The sequence below is a fragment of the Cydia fagiglandana genome, chromosome 21 (genome assembly GCF_963556715.1).
Source record: "Cydia fagiglandana chromosome 21, ilCydFagi1.1, whole genome shotgun sequence".
NCBI classification, from domain to species: domain Eukaryota; kingdom Metazoa; phylum Arthropoda; class Insecta; order Lepidoptera; family Tortricidae; genus Cydia; species Cydia fagiglandana.
In genome coordinates, this window is record NC_085952.1 from 8,373,085 (window position 1) to 8,395,847 (window position 22,763).

General features: G+C 37.8%; 1 protein-coding gene across 1 annotated transcript; it reads right to left on the minus strand.

Moving 5' to 3' along the window:
* Positions 1–2,269: 2,269 nt before the first annotated feature.
* LOC134675147 (transient receptor potential cation channel subfamily A member 1-like) lies at positions 2,270–21,623 on the minus strand. Its single transcript, XM_063533315.1, has 10 exons — positions 21,449–21,623; positions 15,554–15,653; positions 13,611–13,727; positions 10,045–10,136; positions 8,510–8,597; positions 7,261–7,486; positions 5,911–6,144; positions 4,313–5,368; positions 3,953–4,210; positions 2,270–3,788 (listed from the first exon to the last, which is right to left on the minus strand). The coding sequence occupies exons 1-10, from the start codon at positions 21,456–21,458 to the stop codon at positions 2,760–2,762; spliced, it is 3,210 nt and encodes a 1,069-aa protein (XP_063389385.1). The 5' UTR covers positions 21,459–21,623; the 3' UTR covers positions 2,270–2,759.
* Between the last annotated feature and the right edge of the window lie 1,140 nt (positions 21,624–22,763).

Consider the following 22,763-nt stretch of genomic DNA (forward strand, 5'->3'; position numbering starts at 1 on the left):
GGATCCCAAAACAATGTCAGTTTTGTGACACATTTTCCCGTACATTTTGTATGGACCGATACAAAACTGACACCATAAATTTGTATAAAAACTGGGGACAATTTTTTCTTTGTCTCATTCAAAAGTACTCGTGATTCTGAGTCTAAATAACCCAAAAGTTGATGGTTTTTCGGAAAAAAGTAAATGGTACCATTTTTCTGATAACCCCGGATACCTATAGGATAGAGAGCTAAGACAGGGGCCAAATTCGACATGTACAACTGTCAGATTTCGCATCCACGTCAAATCAACAGTTGATTTTATTGCACACTGAGTGTTGATTCCATCAACGGTGGATAATATCATTTGGTACAACCAAAACTCAACTCTAAACTAAGGGTGGTTCGGTTTGGTTTGCTTGTCACCCTAACTGTGGATTGTTACTGTCAAATTTTGACATTGTACGTATTCGAGAACTTATGATTTTTCCCACATCAACGGGAGATCAACACGATACGTCAAACGTCGCTTGTCGAATAGGGGTCCAGGCTAGCATACAAACTTACTTTTGTTCATATACATAAATCCTACTTATAAATACGATCAATCAAGCTCGATATTGCACACAAGGAACCTAAATCAGATGCGATAGGGTGAATAACTTGCAAAACAAAATTGGTCTCAAACATGCACACTACGTTATTTAAAGCACTTTTACATCTATACGGTCCCTAGGCACCGGCACTTGCGAATGGGGGCCGATGAACGGGTGCTACCCATCCTATCGAGTTTTCCATTTCACGTAATATCAAGACACCATCACTAATATGTGACCTCCCACGGCAAAAAGTACCTTATGGCGGATGGCGCTTAGCGCCGCAATAATATTGGAGCGGCGTTAATAATAGCGTAAGCGCCAACCGCCATAAGGTACCTTTACCCGTGGGACGTCACATATTATTTAAATTAAAATGAATCTAAAAATGAAAATAAAAATGTCCACATTCAACATTTCTAGTTTTAAAGTTTAAAAAAGTTTTAATTAAAATATTTTTTTCAAATCGAGACAAAGTATTTTTTACATTTGAATTTTGAAATAGGTATTTTTAACAATGTTTTCATATATCGTGAAATGAAAAACTCAGCCCGGCCGTCGGAAATCCATGATACCGGCCCCATCCGCCCGATCCCGGCACCGGCCCGGCGACCGTGTAATGTAAGTTGCCGCTTTACTTGTAAAACGCAACAAAGTTGACACAACGCTGCACAAAGCTAGTAAAGCTAAATCGCCACCCTAAAATTAAACGCCGTCGACAAAGAAACTAAAATCGACAAAGTTGCTGCTATTCCTTAATTAACATGCTGCGACTGTTGCCAATGTTGCCGAATATTAAAGTTCCAGTTTCGTTGCTTCGTGTTTTCGTTATTTAATTTCTTTTAGAAAAGTGCTTTTGATATTTGTTAATTAGTTATATAATTGTGATAAATATATAATGTTAACCTTTTCAATTACTTACATCTTAGTTCATAAAGAAAGAATAAAATAAGTACATAGGGCTGGCAGCTACCTCGGCCAGAGAATAAGCCTGGCAATCCAAAAAGGAAACGCTGCCAGCCTCCTGGGCACCATAACAAACGAAGGTGACCTGGGGAGCATTTTTTACCTATAAATCATAAATCATAATCATAAATTATTTATTTGCGTATAGTTAATTTAAGATATGTTAATTTTTAGTTTTATTTTATGTTGTTTTTATTATGATTTTGTTGGTATTGGTAAAAAAATATGAATGTAACGTATTAGGTAGCTACATAGAATACACGTACGTACTTTTTGTTAGATTACCTACCCAATTTTTTAGTACATAGAATAGATAAAATTATTCTATTTTTTAATCAATAAATTGTACAAGCGTAAGCGTTTACAAGAAACTATACATCGACGGACTTGTAAAATTGTATTGTTGAACTAGTGGAGTAAGTACCTGGAATACACGTATGATTTGAAGTGTTCTAGCATATAATCAGCCGATAAGGCGACCCAATGAAACTGATACAAACCTAATATAAGTTTTTATTTTCTGTTATGTAATTTAGTTTAAGGCTTATAATAGTGTATTAGGTGTTTAAGTAAATAAAGATTATTTATCATTTAAATAACATTGATCAACAAATACTAAACGTTTATATTTTTGTATAGTTTAGGGGTTTCAGGGAGAAAAATAATAACACACCGTTACACTTTTTTTTTTTATAAATTGGCTTATTATAAAAAATAAATACAATTACCAAAGATCAAAATACTTATATTTTTTCCTAATTCACAGTCCGTTCCATTAAAGAATCTTAGGCTCAAGAATAAATATATCAATAAAACTTGTCTCCTTAAAATTATTAAATGCTTTGACAATCATAGAAATTTTAGAATCGTTACAATTTACGTAATGCCTCTTCAAATTTTAGTTTAATTTTTTAAGATAAGTAAAGACTGAGGATAGTAATTTAATAAACTTAATTAAAAGATACTGTACTAGCATACCTACTTAACTAATTATGCTACAAAAAGTCAAGTCCTGTAAGTACAAATATATTTAGGGTCAGTTGCAACAAATCATGGCACCGTTAAAACGACCGTTCAATTTTATTGTATGTGAAATTTCATAGTTCACTGCTGATTGACATTTATCAGTTCTTCAATTTTGGTTAGTGCAACCGGCCCTAAAGCTAAAAAATATTTGAAAAACAAGTTGAAAACCCATAGGTAAATACTAAAACATGGCTTAGCTAACACTCTTATTCTTTAATTTGAGCACAAATCTCTTATTATCGCCAGAATTTTCCGTCTGAGTATTTTTATCAGAGACGCTGTGTTGATTCTTTCCTATATCCTTCACTTGGTCCTTAACATCATTGATCGCAGTTGCCAATTCTTCCAAACGACTCATTATGTCTCCAAACTTTGTTCGTATCTCCATCCCCTTTTCGACTTTCGAATTTTCTATCAATTCAGTTAATGAATACCTATCATCAGTTACTATAGTCTTGAAAAGCATGTCCATTTGATCTCTGTACATTTTCTTACTGGCTTCTCGTTCTTTTTGCTGGTATTTTGTCTTTACTTTATGCAATATAGAGTCTAAAATATGAGGTGGTAGCGACTGTTCTTTGGCAAAATAATGGGGTTCATCAGCATCAGCCAGAACTTCATAACATACCTCCCAATGCTTTATAATACAAGGTCTTATATAGATTTTCCTTATAAATCTTCTACAGTGAAATTTCTTATGAACCAAACTTCTAAATACGCCTCCAAATACAAAAGCATCTAGATGGCTTAAGAAATTCACTTGTTTCTTTAATCTTCTAACATCCCCGACCATTTTCAGATCCGCTACGTCACTTACTGCCACACCTATTAAGAAGTTCACAAATACCATTGATACCAAAATCAAGAACAGTACAAATAGCATATGGTCTATTGTCTTTGTATACGCAAACTCATCGGTATGGATAGTTCGGAAATAGTGATGCGATGAGTCAGCAAGGTTTGATGCATTTGTATGATTTGTAGAATTCACAAGATTTGTTCCATTGATAACCGCTGACACATTTGCCCTAATACGCCTTAATGGTCTAGCGTGGGTTACGTTGGGTTCCTTAAATAATCCACTGTAGTCAAACTCTGACGTCATCATTGCCACTGTCTTCACAAAAGCCGCCCATGGCCCGTCAAAAGGGGGGTACGCGTGATATTGAACCATAAAACTTAGTGCAAAAGCAATAAGTAGGAAGGCGCATGTTAGCAATATCTGAAATAAGAAAATATTGTTATAAGTAGAGAAGAATGAATGAATAAATATTAAAATACTCTCCTCGTACACCCTACTCGTTATTGTTATCTATGTTTTCTGAATTCAATATTAAATTTAAAAAAGTATTTATCAACTCCAAAGCAATAAAGTACTCAACTAACCTTGAAGAAGTTAGTAGCAACTTTACTGAACATCTGTAGATAATATCCCCAGTATGGGAACCTGGAGAGGAGGTACATCATATAAGCCCATGTCAGAAGCAGAGCTCCAGTAGCCACGTGTCTTAGAGATTCATGCTCGAGCCACTGATCTTCCTCAGTAAAGAGCAGTACAAGCGTCAGGACTATTGAGCCAAATTTTACCCAATTCTCCAAGCAAGTGAGGTACTGCAGCCTTTTAACGTATATGAATAGAAGTTCCTGTAAATAAATAACACAAATAATTACAAAAATGCAAATTATAGAATATATTTGTGATATTTTACGATATATTGTGTATAGTTGTATACTCTAAAGACGTACCTGAACGATGACCAAAAGTGTTGGAGCATAGAGCAGATTGCTGCTCATATAGTTATTTTTATCTTTATCACAGAAATTAACAATTAAGACAAAGTTTAGTGTTAAAACAAATATGGTGTAAATTGCTACAATTACGTAAAAGAACGGCACCAAAGTGATCCATTTTAAATAAATGAGACTCTCAATCAATGGATGCTTGAGGATATTTTTCTGATTACATCTGACTAGTTCCTCTAATACTTTAATTTGACTGGTTTCATGATCTTTCAATAAGACCCCATAATCTATACTGATCTCACAGCCAGCTTCACCTAATTCTGGCAATTTTGATTCTATAAATTCATCGAATACTTCTTCAAAAAATTGTGTCGCATTGGGAAGCTTCGTTGCTATAGTTTCTATAACAGTCTTTCTTCTTTTATCCCGGTATTCATGAGGGTTGGATAAAACAGCACCCTTGCGTAATATCGTTGAAACTACTTCTCGATGGCATCGGTCAGCGGCTAAGTTTAAAGCAGAACGCCCTTTATCATCAATATCGTCAATGGCTTCAGGATCAATGTCCATTAGAGCTCCAACTACATCTGGACAATTTTTAGAAGCGGCTATTTGTAAAGGCGTCCAATCTGTTATGAATTCCCCTTTAGTTTTGAGTCTTAAATTTGCTTTCTTGTAGTACAACATCTTAATGCATTCAAGACGGTTATTCATTGCAGCAATGTGCACCGGAGCGTAACCGCGATTGTCGAATGAATTTATCATCGTACGCGTAGCATCATCATCGTAACTGAGAATATAATCTACAATTTTCTTGTCGCCAAATTGTATGGCTGCGTGCAAAGCGGTACTTCTTTCTCCTGTCACTTTGAATAGATTGGCTCCTTTTCGGACTAGCGCCTTAACACAGCCAAGGTGTCCGCCTCGAATAGCTATGTAAAGTGGCGTCTGATCTATTTTATTGAAGAGATCAACGTTGACATCATTGGTGCCTAAGAGTATTTCGAGTATTTCTTTATCTCCGCTATCGGCTGCCAAATGCAATGGTGTTTCGTGGATCTAAAACAATAAAAATATAAATACTTCATATATAACACAAATATGTAGTCTTAATATATATTGTTATCGTAAATTAAGCGTTGTAATATACATTGCATATTTTTAATGACATTGCCGTTGCCGCTTAGAAACTGTATACAGCAGACACCATAATCCTTCATTATCTATCTATAATACCTAGGTAATACCAGTGACCGTGAGAAACTATAGATACTTATATCTAGATAGGTGTAAATCGCGTGTCTGGGTAGTTGCGTGGCGTTGTTTACAAACACTAATCCTAGACTTCGGCCACGCTAAGTATGCACCGAGTTAGCACTCATCAAAGCATCTGCTTTTTAATATCTATCATCATCATAACATTTAATATATTATTCTGTGTATTATGTTGTGAGTAGGTACTCGTACCTATGTATAGGTACAATAGGTACATATTGTGTATATTTAATAAAATGTCTGCAATACCTATTTCTCCCGCTAGATTAGATCTTATCATTGTTGTCTAATTAACAGTATCTTCAACAATAATACATGTATAATACCTGATCTAGTCGATAAATGAGATTCTGATCGTCATCCAGCGTAACATTCTTGAAGCGGTGGAACGGCTGATTTGACGTAGCCGTGACTTCAGCACCGGCGTCCAAGATATCGCATACTCCAGGCACCCAGCTCGACATCACGGCTGCTTGGAGTAGCGTGGCTCCGTCGTGGTCTCTCGTGTTCGCTCGCTCTGCTAAGGACTCCAGGTCATCGATTCTGTGGCTGAGGAGAACCTGTAAAGTTTAGTTACGTACAGTCACTGAACCCATCTATAAGAATATATGCATGCTTTATGTAAAATAGCCCCCGCGGCTAAGGCGTTCTTCACATTGGATACGGATCCGCACGCCAAGTTCAAGTGTCCGAGCAAGATATCGCTATTTACGTGATTACGTGAATTGAGTGTGTAATGTGATTTGCAATAAACATTTTGAATTTTGAATTTAGAGCTGTCTCCGCATTAATATGATAACCTCTGGAGGCGAATGTAATGAGACCTTGTACCTTTAGATTATTTGGCTGAAGTTAATGTAAAATAATAAAATCATGTTTTAAGATAAGTGTATCATGACATCAGCATCACTGATAGCACCTGCATATAACTACACAGCTCGTATAGTTAGTTCTTAAATCTGGTTTAAAATGGTTATGACGATCAAAGGCAACTAAAGAAAACACATGTTACAAATCATCAAATCATTTATCCCATGATAAACTGATCAGGAAATAGAGCATTATCTCCTAAAGAGTAATAACACTTTATTAGGGCACCGAATCACAAAGGTATCAATTGGTTGACATCATGACATCAGCATCACTGATAGCACCCGCATCTAAGTTCTACGTAGTCGGGGCCGTAATGCCTAAATATGATTAGGAAACAACAACAAAAATACTACTTTTTATTTTGTTTTGTCAAATTTCCATACATAGTGCATTGACTTTTAGGGGGTTACCTATATAACCAAATATAACTATACAAATGCGTCTCTTAACTTATAGCTAGCCTGAAACTGATCAAGGGATTGATCTTGACATATTTTTTATTAACTTAATAACACTTTTTTTTAACTTAATAAATAACGAATGATAGCGGAAAAAGCAGACTGTTCCATACAAGTGTGATACAGTGGTAGCAAAAATTAAGTGTAATGTTCCACTGTGAGGGACTACATCCCCTACAAGTGTGGTACAGTGGTAGCAAAAATTAAGTTTGGCTACCACTGTATTATATCTATTTGTCAATTTTAATGTGTATGTTGTGTTTATGTGTAATTCTTGTATGTGTGTAAATCACATGGAATAAATAAATAATTTAATTTAATTAATTTAATTTAACAATATTTTACCTTAAAAGCTTCATCCATTTTATGCTTCACACATAGATGCAGCGGCGTATACCCAGAGCTGTTCAGACATTTGACGGACGCGCCGGCGTCCAGCAACAACCGAATGGATGGGAGACATCTTATCTCGACCGCCGTGTGTAGAGGAGTGTCGATGTTGTCTATCTCGCCCTTCATCGTGTTGAATGTGCCGCCTGCTTCTAGTAGCATCCTTATTACGTCCGCTAAGCTAAAAAAGGTCAGGTCAGTTTGATTATCTCACGTAGGAGGTGTAGTAGTGACCTTGCCAATTAATCATGAAGTCTTAGGTTCAAATCCTGAGGGCCTACCGCGAACCACGTTCGACGTGTTGCCTCTCTGTCGCACTTGTAAATTCGTACGTAAGTGTGACAGGAAGGCAACACGTCGAACTTGGTTCGCGGTAGGCCCTCTGGTACAATGTTGAGCATAATAATTGTTTTCCATCGTACTTTCTCGGTAACGTTCGTGTTTGTCATGTTACTTCAGTCAACCTCAGTACTTTTTGTACCAAGATTGATTGCAATAGCAAGACATGCTCGTAAGTTTCCGTGAAAATAAGATGGAAAATAATTATGCACTACAAGTGTAATTTCAGTAATTTGTATGTTTCTCACTAATTTTGTGCATAAGTTTAAGATTTTGTATCTATTCCCCACAACACAAGGCTTATTGAACTTACTGTAAAATACTAGGTTGATTTGTTTAAGATTATCCCAAAATCTATATTTATTTAGTATATTATATAATAAATAAATAATAAATATTATAGGACATTTTTTACACAAATTGACTAAGCCCCACGGTAAGCTCAAGAAGGCTTGTGTTGTGGGTACTCAGACAACGATATATAAATACTTAAATACATAGAAAACAACCATGACTCAGGAACAAATATCTGTATCATCATACAAATAAATGCCCTTACCAGGATTCGAACCCGGGACCATCGGCTTCGTAGGCAGGGTCACTATACCCACTGGGCCAGACCGGTCGTCAAACGTTATATATGATTGACAGACAACAGCTAGAACTAAGAATATCTGCACAGATCTGCAGTTATTATCCTGTAACAGGTTTCTGCAATATCAGATTTTCGGTTTTCATTGTTATGGGATTTTCGGGGCTTCTAAGTTACGTTTTCGAAACGTATTCGAGAGATTTTATCCCTACCGCTATCTAAATATGTGAACCATCGTATTTCGCTATCATTTTATGAGGATGATGAACTTACTCGACAATTTTCTTCCGTCTGTAATGAGCGTAGCCTGCTACGTCAAGCGCAGTCCTGCCCCTGTCATCGCAAACATTGGGATCGTGGCCTGAAAGAAAACTTTAAATATATCTAACACACCTCTAATGCAGCCATTCTCAAAGTGTGTTCCGCGGAACCCTAGGGTTCCGCAAAGCCTCTGCTGGGGTTCCGCGAAAATATACTTGTAATAATAAGAAAAAAACCAGCTCTTCTATAGGTATATCTGGTCCACAGTGATGAACGAAAATTTTTTATTTGGGGTTCCGTCAAATATTTCGCTTGCCGAAAGGGTTCCGTCACCAAAAAAGTTTGAGAACCGCTGCTCTAATGAATAGATTTCATTAATAGTATGTCAATGCAGTTCGCTGTACGGTCAACTGTAAAAATATGGGTGTAGACAACTTACCCAAAAATATGTCCCATAGTTCTTAATTCACTGACAATAAGAGTTACGGGACATATTTTGAGGTGATTTGTATACCCATATATTTACAGTTGACTGTACAATCAATAACATTTAAAACCAATCCAGGAACTAAACTCTAATCTGTGTAATTTGGGCTACTATTTGGCTGTTTTATACTTACTTGGCTCAGTATTATTAATGTTTAACTAGCTATAGTATACGATAAAACAGAAATTATGTGATGTCTGGTCATGGCATGGTCTGCGCATTTTCCTGGCCGATGATCGGGTTGATACAGTTGTCTGGTCATTCGTGAATCTTATTTTAAGGGGTATTCAGAAAAAAATGGTACCGTTTACATTTTTTCGAAAAACCATCAACTACCGAGATATTTTGACTCATTACGAGTACTATTATTGCGAGTACTATTTGACGACCGGTCTGGCCTAGTGGGTAGTGACCCTGCCTGCGAAGCCGATGGTCCTGGGTTCGAATCCCAGTAAGGGCATTTATTTGTATGATGATACAGATATATGTTCCTGAGTCATGGGTGTTTTCTATGTATTTAAGTATTTGTATATTATACCTATATATCGTTGTCTGAGTACCCACAACACAAGCCTTCTTGAGCTTACTGTGGGACTTAGTCAATCTGTGTAAGAATGTCCCATAATATTTATTTATTTATTTATTTATTTATTTATTTATTTATTTATTTATTTATTTATTTATTTATTTATTTATTTATTTATTTATTTATTTATTATAAGAGACAAAGAAAAAAAGTGTTCCCAGTTTTTCATACAAATTTTGGGTGTCAGTTATTGTAACGGTCCATACAAAATGTACGTGAAAATGCGTTACAAACCTGACTTTTTTTTTGGACACGTTTTTTTACTCTTTGTAATCATAGTCCTCGTGATTCTGATTAGAAGTAATGGATTTTCCTGGATGATTGTTAGATGTTACTGGATTTTCGAAAAAAGTAAATGGTCCATTTTTAAGTGAGAATGCCCATCCAGTGAGATCACCAATAGTCAGTTCAGCATATTGCTGTTAGCAGCTGTTAGTAACGCTTTCTCAGTGGGACCCTCAATTACATATTTACCTGCGTTTAAAAGCACTCGAATGCGAAACCCGAGATTCTTGGCGCTGGCGTGGTGTAACTCCGTCCATCCTGACTGATACCGAGGAAGATGACTGGAAACATTATAACAACATTCTATAAGTGAGAACCTATAATTGGCTCTGTGATTCTATTGTAATTTCTGGATATATATAGCGCTGTTGGTTTTCCATATACTAAAATAAAATAAAAACAAGTAAATAAGTAAGTAAAAAAATTGTATAAAGCCACAGAGGGCCTATTCCGAACCACGTTCGACGTGTTGCCTCCTTATCACACTTACGTACGAATCTACAAGTGCGACAGAGAGGCAAGACTTCGAGTGTGGTTCGCGGTAGGCACTCAAGCACGCCAGCGGGCACAGAGGGATGGCGGATGGCAAGCGGCCGCTGAAGGCCATTTATATACTGGTATTGTATGAACGGCCTATACAGTTTGTATCTCGGAGTAATTAACAATGGAGCCGCCATTAACAGGCGTTCCCCTCTGTCGAAAATAGGCGGCCAATATGCCAACCATACGTTTGATGTGCCCCTCCCCCGCAAAAAACGGCAGAGTATTTTGTACCGAAAATTTTAGACATGGCGTCTCCATTGGTTTAAGGTTCTAAGGTTTGTTTAGTACCTAATAATACCAGAACATTATTCTGTCAATAACAGTTTTGAATGATTCACGGTTAGTACCGTAAAATGGGGTGAGTTGGGTGAAATTTGACTTTCAAACCTCGATAAAATTTTATTTTTACATGTGAAAACTGAATGGTGTATATAATAAGTGGTTCGGACGTTTGTATTTTAGTTTGTATTTTATTTTGGGTAGTTCCATTTCATAACTTTGACGATAAAGAGGAAAACCCACCTCAACCCGTAGTGCTTCGTATTTAGGGTGAGAGAGTTTTTCATACAAAGGTCATTTTGGAAGATTGTTGGATCGATTTTTTTTTATTATGCGTATATATAGCTCCATTTTAAATTGGAATACATTATTTTTGTAGCAGTAGCCTTAAAATGTCTTCTCACCCCCCTCTCAAACCTTCTCTTCCCATTCATAACCCACCTCTCCCCGCGAAACCTACTCACCCCGTTTTACGGTATCTCTAGTCGACCGACCGGGACATGAACCTAACTAACTGCGTCGAAATATCGGGAGCTCGAAAACAATACAAAAGGTAATCACGGTTCATAACCCGGTCGTTATAAGTTAGTTATCCTGTCGTAATTGGAACGGTCTAGTTATCAAATGGTTATCAATTAGTATAGTTACCTAACGTATATTCAAACGTATAACTCTGACTCATTGATAAAATAAATGGTTAGGGTATTCCCCGACTCGATTATGAATTAAACATTCAAAAGTTGAAATTATGTTAATTTTATTACCAAATTATTCAGGCAATATTGAAATAATCCAGTAAGATGAGTGTTCCTTTTGCACTCAGTAATAATGTATGGTAACCTAAGATAATGCGAAAGAAAACTACAACATACTTACCCATATCAGAGATATACATATATAACTCCGTATAAGATAAATAAAGTCTAAGAAAAAAACGTGCCTCGGACGGCCAAGGAAAAGTCATTCTCGAATAGATGGCGCCATTACCTTTGGCCTATTCTCGGCTAGATGGCGGTAACGACACCGTTTGGTATTTAACAAGTTTAACACATATCAGTGAAAGATCATGGATCAGTATGGAACAATAAAAATTAAGAATCATTTATCCGTAAACATATTTTGATTATTTTATACATTTTCAATTTTATTTTAAGTTTAAATCGTGTGTCGATAGATGGCAGTAAACGTACCGTGACTACAAAATTGACAATGACAGGACCCCTCTATACTATCTATTCTTTTTGTCCATATAAAGTAAATCGTCGTAGTGCTCGACATGCTAAATGCCCAATAGATGACACCTTATTGTCAACTCTATTGACAATTACTTAAGTTCAAAGATGACATAATTATATTTAGGTACCTACTGAGACAGTGACGATCACTGGGACGTTTACCTTATTTATTTTTAATTCAAGTTTACGCTTCCGTGTGCCTAATTTCGTACATTTTCAGCTGTTTTTGTGTACTTTCTCACAAGAAATGACGAATATCGAAACTGACTTTTAAGCTGTCAATCAATATCAAAATAACAGCTGTCACTTCCCCAGTTACGTCCAGTTTGAGAAAGTGTCAGCTCGGGGAAATCCCGTCCTTAACGCACTCTGCGTGCATATGGTTAACATAACTTGTTATTTTGCATACCTAACTTGCTTATTTCGCAACATAGGGAAAACCTGATTGGTTATTCCAGGTTCGCAAAGGCTAAATATGGTATTCATGTAGAGTTGTAAAAACAGTTATGTACATTGTGTCGCTTAACTTAAAGCTCGGATAAATCCATTTTACCCTCTCAATGAATATCTACCCTATTAGCTTTTCATACTACCAAAATCGCATAATCTGACAGATGGATTTATCCGAGTTTGAAGTTAAGCGACACTTATACATGATTTAGTTTAATTTAGGCGGTTATATTTAGTTTAATTTAGTTGGTTGTCTTACAGTCTATCGAAGGGCCTGAGATTTAAGGAATGCGTCATATTAATTCCCCTTGTGAATCACTGTATTTTTTTTCCTGACATTGTATTCGTGATACAAATTAATTTAATAAGCGTGACAGCGTGTGAAAAATAATAAATAAACACCATCTAATGAAGTACAGTAGTAAGATTTTGTATCTCTTTATACATATCTGGTTGCTCTAAATATTAGCGTCACTGTATGTACGAGACCAATTTAAGATATTTATTAAGGTAAGGCTATAAGTACATAGAGTACTCACTCCATACCAGTGGCGGCGCGTCAAACATATCCATAGGCAAGCCGGGGCTAATTTGGCTTACATATTTCCTTTACAACTCTGCTCAAACGTCCAAAAACAGGCAAGCCGGTGGGAATCGGCTTTTATGGACGCGCCGCCACTGCTCCATACATCAGTTTTAGTACGAAAGCACTATTATTTTCGTAGTCGATATCTAGCTAGCTAACTAACTTAAATCTAATCTAATCTAGCTAGCTAGCTAGCTATTATTTCGCTACTCTATGTAGCGAAATAATCAGTACGGCTACTTGACAATAGATGTTACCCCGACCGAAAAGTGTAATGCTCATAAATTTTCCGCTAATATTTTAACCGGATTAATCGGAACTCTATTTTAAACGACTTCTGCTTTTAATATTAGTTGTAAATTGTTGTTCAATCCAATTTTCGCGAGTAATTCCGCTACTCGATGCTAGATGTCGACTGCGAAAATAATAGTCGTTTTGGTACCAAAACTGATGTATGGAGTGAGCACTATTCATACTATTATATTTATCTATGATTAAGGTAAGGTGTGAATCCTCATACTTAGTCTTGCTCCGAGCAAACTAAACTATGTTAGTCTTACCCCCACCTTACCTTAAATTTTACGTGGAAGTAACTATTGTATTGTATCTTAAAGATAGATGTTTAATAAAACATTCAACTTATCTTAATAGTTATCCCTCACCTCTTCCGTACAGTATCATTGAATGTTGACTCAGTTGGGCTGGTGGGTTCACTGTCCGGGGTTCCGAGCGGCGGCGGCCGTCCATACACCGGCGCTGTCAGTTCGAGTAGGGATTCCCTGGGAAATAATTATTTATTTATTTATTATTTATTTAAACTTTATTGCACAAAACATAAAAATAATGTACAAATGGCGAACTTAATGCCTAATGGCATTCTCTACCAGTCAACCATCGGGCCAAACAGAGACATGTAAAAATGGTGCAAGGAGAACAGAGGCATTTATTAGAACATTGGAAAACAACTGAACAACGAACAACTAATAATTCTGATAAACTACATATAGAATACACAAATAAATATACTAGAATATATATAATTAATATACTACTACATATTTCATACATACTCATAATATATAATATATAATGATGGACACTACTCGAACTCGTTTCAGCAGATACTTATGTAGCAACCGTTTGAAAGCTAACTTGCTCGGGGCTTGTCTAATATTGAGAGGGAGTGAATTCCAGAGACTATTACATTATATTACATTATATTAACCTCTAGACACCCACAAGATGGACAGACGACCTGGTTAAGGTCGCCGGAAGACGCTGGATGCGGGTCACTTCCAACCGGCACGTATGGAGATCCAAGGGGTCCTATGTTCAGCAGTGGATGTCTTATGGCTGAGATGATGATGATGAACCTCTAGCCGCCCATACGTCATACCTTGCCAAGCAAAATGAAATCTTGATTTTGTCTACACAAAGTTTAAATTAGAATGGAACAGGAGACCTTTTTATAGGTCTCTGGGTGGCTAGAGGTTAAAATTAATATATATAATTTTAAAACGTAATAAATATAAGAGCCTCGGTAAAGAGTACCATGTTGTACCATTTGGAGTTGAAACTCTAGGTCAATGGGGTCCTAGCGCGCATAAGTTGTTCGCAGAAACGCGAAGCGTCTGGTTAAAGTAACTGTGGTGACCGAAGAGCTGGTGGCTACCTCGCACAACGTATCAGCATTGCGATACAGCGAGGAAATGCCGCCAGGATCCTTGGTACAATGCCTCAAGGGCCTAAATATTTTAGATTTAAGTTAGGTATTAATTTCTTTTAAGCCGACCACTGACTAACAGTCCGCCGGACGATATCGGCCGGTCAGTTGTTCGGAACTGTCAAGTTTTTGTTCTAACTGACAGGCCGATATCGTCCGGTGGCCTGTTAGTTAGTGGTCGGCTTTAGTAATACCATTCTGATGCCCTATATTGTTTGTAAATAAACAAATAAATTCGCCCAATCATAGCGTCGCATTGCGTATGTATTGTCCCTCACGGAGGTACGCGTATAGCACTTCAGCTATAGGACCCTACCTTATATGGTACGGTAGTACTATTACATATTCTGTGCCTATGTATCCACACCAACAAAATAGATGGGAAATGCAACTAGTGTGACCAAACAGTAGCGAGTTAGAAGGAATTCCCTGTGGGTTTAACCACCTCTATGCATAAAGACAATACATGACGTCATTCGGGTCATTGCGGTCTGAGCGACCATTTTCCCTGGAGTTTTAAGGCCGAACTTGGCCGCCGTTTTAAAATGAGAGCGGATAATATAATATTTGATTGTATGGAAGTGGTTTTTTAGTGGCGGGTTCATGTGAATTTTATATGAATAATGCATTAACATAGTGTGATTAAAGAAATGATTATTGAGAAATGAAGAGTGTGCGTAGGTCATTTTGAATATGATAGCACACACAGTGCAAGTGTTATTACACGTCATAATTTCATATTAAGTTGACGTTTAAAATAACACTTGAAAAAAAAAAAACACTTGCACTGCGTGTGCTATCAACATCGTTGCAGACTTTTGTTGATCTAACTCTAGTTATTTCTTTCTTGGTAAATAAATTATTATTATTCTAAATAAGTACCTTTCAGGGTCATCAGGTCCCGGGAAATGGTTGGAGTTCCTCGAGGGCAGAGGTATCAGCGGTATGCTCTGCGTCACCTCCAGCAAGCCTTGCTCCACGTCTAGACAATTTGTGTTAATTATTATCCTAAATTAGACTTGACTTGTCTAGCTGTCTAGACTCAACACTTTAATAACAACCACGGGACGATTACGTTATAGCATAGAGAAATATAGTAAGGAGTGCTCACTCCATACATCTGTTATGATACCAAAACGACTATTATTTTCGCAGTCGACATCGACTTCATAAGCTTTCTCAATACTACCCTCCGTGAAGATGCCAATTAAAGCAGCTATAACGAATACGCCACAGAACCAATCGACAATGGATATAGGACCTTATGTCCGAGTCTGTTCCTTGAACATAGAAGGGATAAGTTTATCAAAAACGGAGTGCATGCAAAAAATCCTGTTCGACCAGGACATCGACGTTGCCCTTATACAGGAAACACACGCCAAAGATGCCACTGAGTTGTCACGCAGAGGAGCACTCCAGGGCTATGATATGATTGCTGCCACATACCATGGTCAATATGGTACGGCTATTTATGTCCGACAAATGCTAGCACCCACTTGCTCCATAATAACAAACGAAATAAGTACAGACAACATCGCCATAACAATCATAAAACTCAACGATATGCAGATCTGCAATATTTATAAACCACCCAACAGTAAATGGCCAGACCCAGCTCTCCCTAAACTCGCCCACCCTTCCCTTTACGTCGGAGACTTCAACAGCCACCACACAAGTTGGGGGTACAAGAAAAACGACAGCAACGGTGAAAAAATCACAGAATGGGCTGACGCCGCAAATGCATTTCTCGTGTTTGACAGCAAGAGTAGAGGGACTTTCAGATCCGCGCGCTGGGAAAAGGAATACAATCCCGACCTGGTCTTCACCACAAAAGATGCCCTAGACAACCCAGTGCCAATTCGCAGAACTGTACTCGGAGAATTTCCCCATAGCCAGCATCGACCAGTCTTACTCGACATTGGTCTTAAAGTTCCCATCGTGCCGTCCTATCCGGCCCCCAGATGGAACTTCCAGAAGGCAAGCTGGGAAAAGTTCAAAAATAAACTGGACAGTAGTGTCAGATGGATTCCACCAATTCCGGACAACTACGACGGTTTCAGAAAACTCATCCTAGCCACTGCGAAAGAATTTATTCCTAGAGGATTCCGACGAAGATACATACCCTGCTGGAACGAGAATACGGAAGCACTTTGGAAAGACTTTCAAGTTACTGGGAACCGCGACACAGCACACGAACTCATCGCATCACTCGACCAGGCACGAAGAGATAAATGGGAAGAAACCGTCCAGAAAATGAACTTCACGCACTCTAGCAAAAAAGCCTGGCACTTGGTGAGAAAGCTGACCGACGGTTCTACCACGACGAAGGCTAAACCTACCGTACGGCCCAACGCTATCGCTGACAGGATGGTCAAGCTGTCTAAGGCACCTAACCACAAGGCCCACTCCAGGAAGATACGACTGGAACTCTCGGCACTCAAATCCAGCGCCGCGCCCGAGAGTGACTACAGTCGACCCTTCTCTGCAGATGAAGTTACCCGGGCTTTGAGCCACATTTCTACAGGGAAAGCCTGCGGGGAGGATGGAGTCTTTCCCGAGTTCATGATACACAGCGGACCAAAGACCTGTGCATGGATGGCAAAATTCTACACGGCTATCATGGACTCTGGTAAGATGCCTTCTACACTCAAACGGTCTAAAGTTATTGCTATCCTTAAACCAGGTAAACCTAGCGATAGAGCAGACAGCTACAGACCGATTGCCCTTCTCAGCGTTGTCTATAAGCTTCTGGAGAGATTGGTGTACCACCGGATCCATGACGCCATAAATGCAATCATTCCGAACGATCAAGCTGGCTTCAGGCCGAATCGAAATTGCTGCGACCAAGTATTGGCACTCACAACTCATATAGAGAACGGGTTTAACAAACAACTCAAATCGTCAGCAGCCTTCATCGACCTAACGGCAGCGTACGACACAGTTTGGCGTCAGGGATTGCTTTACAAACTGCTAAAAATTGTTCCTTGCATGAAGATATATAGGCTCATCGAAAACACTCTAACTAATAGGCCAGTCCAAGTCTTCCTCGGAGAAGAAAGTAGCAGTGTCAGAGTTTTAAATAACGGCCTGCCACAGGGCTCCGTTCTAGCGCCCCTACTCTTCAATCTCTATGTGCATGATCTACCCGACACCTCCTCCCGGAAGTTTGGATACGCCGACGATCTGGCTCTCATCACACAACACCGAAACATGGATGCGTCAGAACCAATCCTCGAGAAAGACCTTGCTGCACTGGATGACTACTTCAGCCGATGGCGCCTGTGCCCTAACCCAACTAAAACGGAGGTGTGTTGTTTCCACCTGAACAACAGGCTAGCTGGCAAAACTCTCAGCATCACGTTCAAAGGTGCAACCCTGAAGCACAATCCGAACCCCAAATACTTGGGAGTTACGCTAGACAGAAGCCTAACATACAAAGTTCACCTACAGAAAGCTGCAAACAAACTCAAGACCAGGAACAACATTATCCAAAAACTTACGGGAACGACTTGGGGAGCCACTGCTTCCTGCCTTCGAACTACGGCTCTGGCTCTGGTTTACTCAACGGCTGAGTACTGCGCCCCAGTATGGATGAACAGTGCACATACCTCAGCCGTTGACACGCAACTAAACCAAACACTCAGACTAATTACCGGATGCTTAAAGCCTACGCCATCCCACTGGCTCCCCATTCTGGGCAACATAGCTCCTGCACACCTCCGTAGGAACAATAGCCTTCACCGAGAAGTCATCAAAACGCACAGGTGTTCTAACCTTCCCATCCACCGAGACCTCAACGAGATGAGTAATCAGAGGCTGAAGTCCAGAAACCCTCCTGCTCTACAGATGCCCAATCAACAAATCACTTGGAGTTTGGTGGAAGCGTGGCAAGCAGAATGGGAGCAACATATGGACCAAATAAACCCTCTCATCCATCTCACACCTCAAACACCTCCTACCGGCTTCAAAGAGCCCCGCCGCGTATGGTCCGCCCTTAATCGCTTTAGAACCGGAATTGGTAACTGTGCACACCACTGGCACAAATGGGGTTGGAGCGCCTCTCCTGCCTGCGAGTGTGGACACCCAGACCAGACCATAGAACACATAGTCCTGGAATGTCCCCTCACAAAATATATGGGCCATGTGAATGACTTCAATATCCTGGCTGAAGAAGCGGCTGCTTACCTGAGTAGGGCGAAATTTTAATTATAAGTTGTTAGGATAGTTAATAAATTTTTGTATCCAGTGACATGTAACGAAGCCATACGATAAATAAATAAATAAGTCGACATCTAGCATCGAGTAGCGGAATTATCATTCCCGCTATCGCTACTTGATACTAGAATTCTCTAGTGTCTCTAGTATTGTATTGAACAACAATTTACAAGTAATTTTAAAAGCAGAGGGAGTTGGTAAATAGAGTTCCGTTATAATATAATATTAATTATAATATTAATATAAATTATAATATTATAATATAATATAAATTTGTTATAATATTAATTGAAAGTTGTTGAGCATTAGACTTTTCGGTCGTCGGAACATCTATTGTCAAGTAGCAGTACTGATCGTTCCGCTACTCGATGCTAGATGTCGACTCCGAAAATAATAGTCCTTTTTGTACTAAAACTGATGCATAGAGTGAGCACTCTATGTATTTTCTTCTCTATGGTTATAAGCAAAGAGTTATGAATTGTAGTAGGTGTAAAGTCTAACCCTTGTGTCTCTAATTAACAGCTGTAGCCGTACCTATTATGGATGGCTTTATTCACGTGATAAAACTGATAAAATACCCGTCACTTTAACACTGTGGTGCCCTCCTTAGCTACCTATATATAATATATAAATACTTAAATACATAGAAAACACCCATGACTCAGGAACAAATATCTGTGTCATCACACAAATAAATGCCCTTACTGGGATACGAACCCAGGACCATCGGCTTCACAGGCAGGGTCACTACCCACTAGGCCAGACCGGTCGTCAAACCGTAAGTACTAACTTTTCCTCAAGTATCTTCTAACTATAAACTTTATATTTTCATATAAATTTGACATTTATGATGACATACTATACAATGTATCAATTAAAAGGTCTAACTTACTTAGAACTTGAATCAGCTAGTTCGGGATTTCATTTGAGTAATGTCATTGTTATTTTTACACCGATATCAGTTTGACCCGTTACTCATCAGTCACCAAAACAATATGACAATATGATGCTACAATTTGAGATGGCTTTTTATCATAATATATTTTATAGGTGACATTATAAAACATATATTAAATAAAAAGTATTTTTCCTTGAATTTACGTTTAACTCAGTTTAGGCCTTATCATGTCTTAAGTTTTATTTTTGAATTATGATGAGGGATCATTCAATTTTTTTTAAACTTTGTAATTTAGACTTGCTCTTTAAATTGAAATTTATGTACCTACTCGTATTTATATAGTATAGAACATGACCAAATGTGACCTCCCACGGGTAGGTAAAGGTTCCTTGTGGCGGTTGGCGCTTACGCTATTATTTACGCCGCTCCAATATTATTGCGGCGCTATGCGACGTAAGCGCCAGCCGCCATCAGGTACCTTCTGCCGTGAAACGTCACTAATTACTTAGGTACCCTAGGTATTGAATATGGGGTTGTGCACAAATCACGCGTGGTGTTTTCTGCTACTTTTTGACTCCCCCTCCCCCTTGGTGATATTTGGTGAGGGTTTAGGCTTCATTTCGGAGTATGAGCAATTGAACATGTAGGTAGACTCTAGGTAGGTTTTTCCTAAAGTATAATATATTTCATGTATATGAATGTATCTGTCCTGTAGTGATTTCCGTGTGAATGACAATAATTGAAGCAATTAGGATGGCGTGTGCTTCTGACGCTTAGATAATTGCATGTTATTAGACAATTTTAATACGTTGCCAATCGCAACTCTATGCACATTTTTTATGTAACAAGATATTGTAGTATTTCGTTTGAGAATATGCAATGTCCTTTACTGTTTTTTATTTATATTCTTTGAATAATGTTTTAATTAAAAACCGGGCAAGTGCGAGTCGGACTCGCGCACGAAGGGTTCCGTACCATAATTTAAAAAAAGGCAAAAAAAAAACGGTCACCCATCCAAGTACTGACCCCGCCCGACGTTGCTTAACTTCGGTGAAAAATCAAGTTTGTTGTATGGGAGCCTCACTTAAATCTTTATTTTATTCTGTTTTTAGTATTTGTTGTTATAGCGGCAACAAAAATACATCATCTGTGAAAATTTCAACTGTCTAGCTATCACAGTTCGTGAGATACAGCCTGGTGACAGACGGACGGACGGACAGCAGAGTCTTAGTAATAGGGTCCCGTTTTACCCTTTGGGTACGGAACCCTAAAAACCAGGAAAAGAGGAATCATATTTACTAAACATTCTACTTGAGCTGGTTATGTCTAAATAAAACATAATGAAGTAAAAATATACCAATATAATAAGAACTAAACAACAATAATGAAGATTAATCTTGTTTATTTACCTATACCTTAGTACGTTAAGTGTTATTTTTTTGCTAAAATATTAACATAATTTGTATTATAAAAACTTAACAAAAACATCCACTTAACATCAATTAAGAAAGCCTATTATGTTAATTAAAGTTTTATACATAGGTATTTAGACCACTCGGAATTATATTTTTATTTAAATGAGTTCTGCTAATAAATAAATACAATACAATATAAATAGATATAGCAAGAATTTATAAAAAAAATATTCAAATATAACACTGTACCTTTCGGCATAGTTAATGTTTTTATCAATCACTTAACAACTTTTAAAAAACAAAACACTATTCAAAATTAAAATCCACATTCTCACTGATCACAAAACTAATTGTTATTTAAAATTGACCTCTATTCTTCAAGTGATAATAATGTCAACAACATGACAGTAGCATTAAAAAAAAACACGATCAACGCACGGCAGCGTCTGCGCACAACTAACAAACAGGTTGATATGCAGACTTAATAGTGGGTTTATGACACGTCGTTGACTGATCTTTCGTAATCCTTATTACAATGGTATAAGGTCTGTTGTTAATCAGTGACATTTAGAAACGAGTTCCTACGGTCTGGTCATAGCAAATCCCAATGTTGCGTCACTTTGGGATGTTCAGCCATAATTGGATCAATATGCAGATTTTATTATGGTGGGAGATGCCCATGGGTTTATGTCTGTGTGGGTTTGTATTGTGGGTACCTATCATTAATATAATTTTTATTTGTTTTTTAGTGTTCCGTACAAAACTTTGTTCACGGAACACTTATGGGATCACTTCGGTCTTGTTTATAAATGAAATTTTGGTACAGTCACCTACAATAATATTCGAAGTTTAGACCGCAATAATAATAGACTCGCTCTTGGCCCTTCAAATAAGATCGTGTCAGATATTGTTGTGTCAATGATGTAGTTAGGTTTTGGGGCCACGATAACAGAAACTGGGTAATGGTAATTTAAGGGCTAACGTTTTTTATATAAAGTTTAGTTTCATTTGAATCATCTAGTACTGCTAACGTAGAAAAAGATTGCTTTAACAAAACTTATTATTAATTACTTAAGATATTAAAATGTTCATTCGGCCTACCATATTTTATATACATCGTTTCTAGTTGATACAGTCTAAAAGAAATTAAATACGTACATACATGACATGGATTCAGCTACTCTGAATTTAATCCCTGATGAGACACCAAGTCATTTGAATCACTAGATAACGAGCTGTAATATTGTAAAGTCGAAATCCATTAAAAGATGATAACGGTTAATGATGAAATTATTTATTACACACTTTGAATAAATTCATTCAAACCTCTGTATGTATTGTAAGTCAATAATTAAGTTTTATCGTAACAAAATGCCATCAATTAAAAATACTTAAAATACCTAATTGTGACGTCCCATGGGTAAAGGTGCCTTATGGCGGTTGGCGCTTACGCTATTATTAACGCCGCTCCAATATTATTGCGGCGCTATGCGACGTAAGCGCCAGCCGCCATAAGGTACCTTTTGCCGTGGAACGTCATATTAAATTCGTTTACAAATAATTC

What these genes read in the sequence shown, in the direction of transcription:
- LOC134675147 (XM_063533315.1), bottom strand. An exon ending in GGACCTGATGACCCTGAAAG is followed by an intron (nt 13,728 to 15,553) that starts GTACTTATTTAG and finishes ATTATTTCCCAG; the next exon opens with GGAATCCCTACTCGAACTGA. An exon ending in TCATTTATCGACTAGATCAG is followed by an intron (nt 5,369 to 5,910) that starts GTATTATACATG and finishes TTATTGTTTTAG; the next exon opens with ATCCACGAAACACCATTGCA.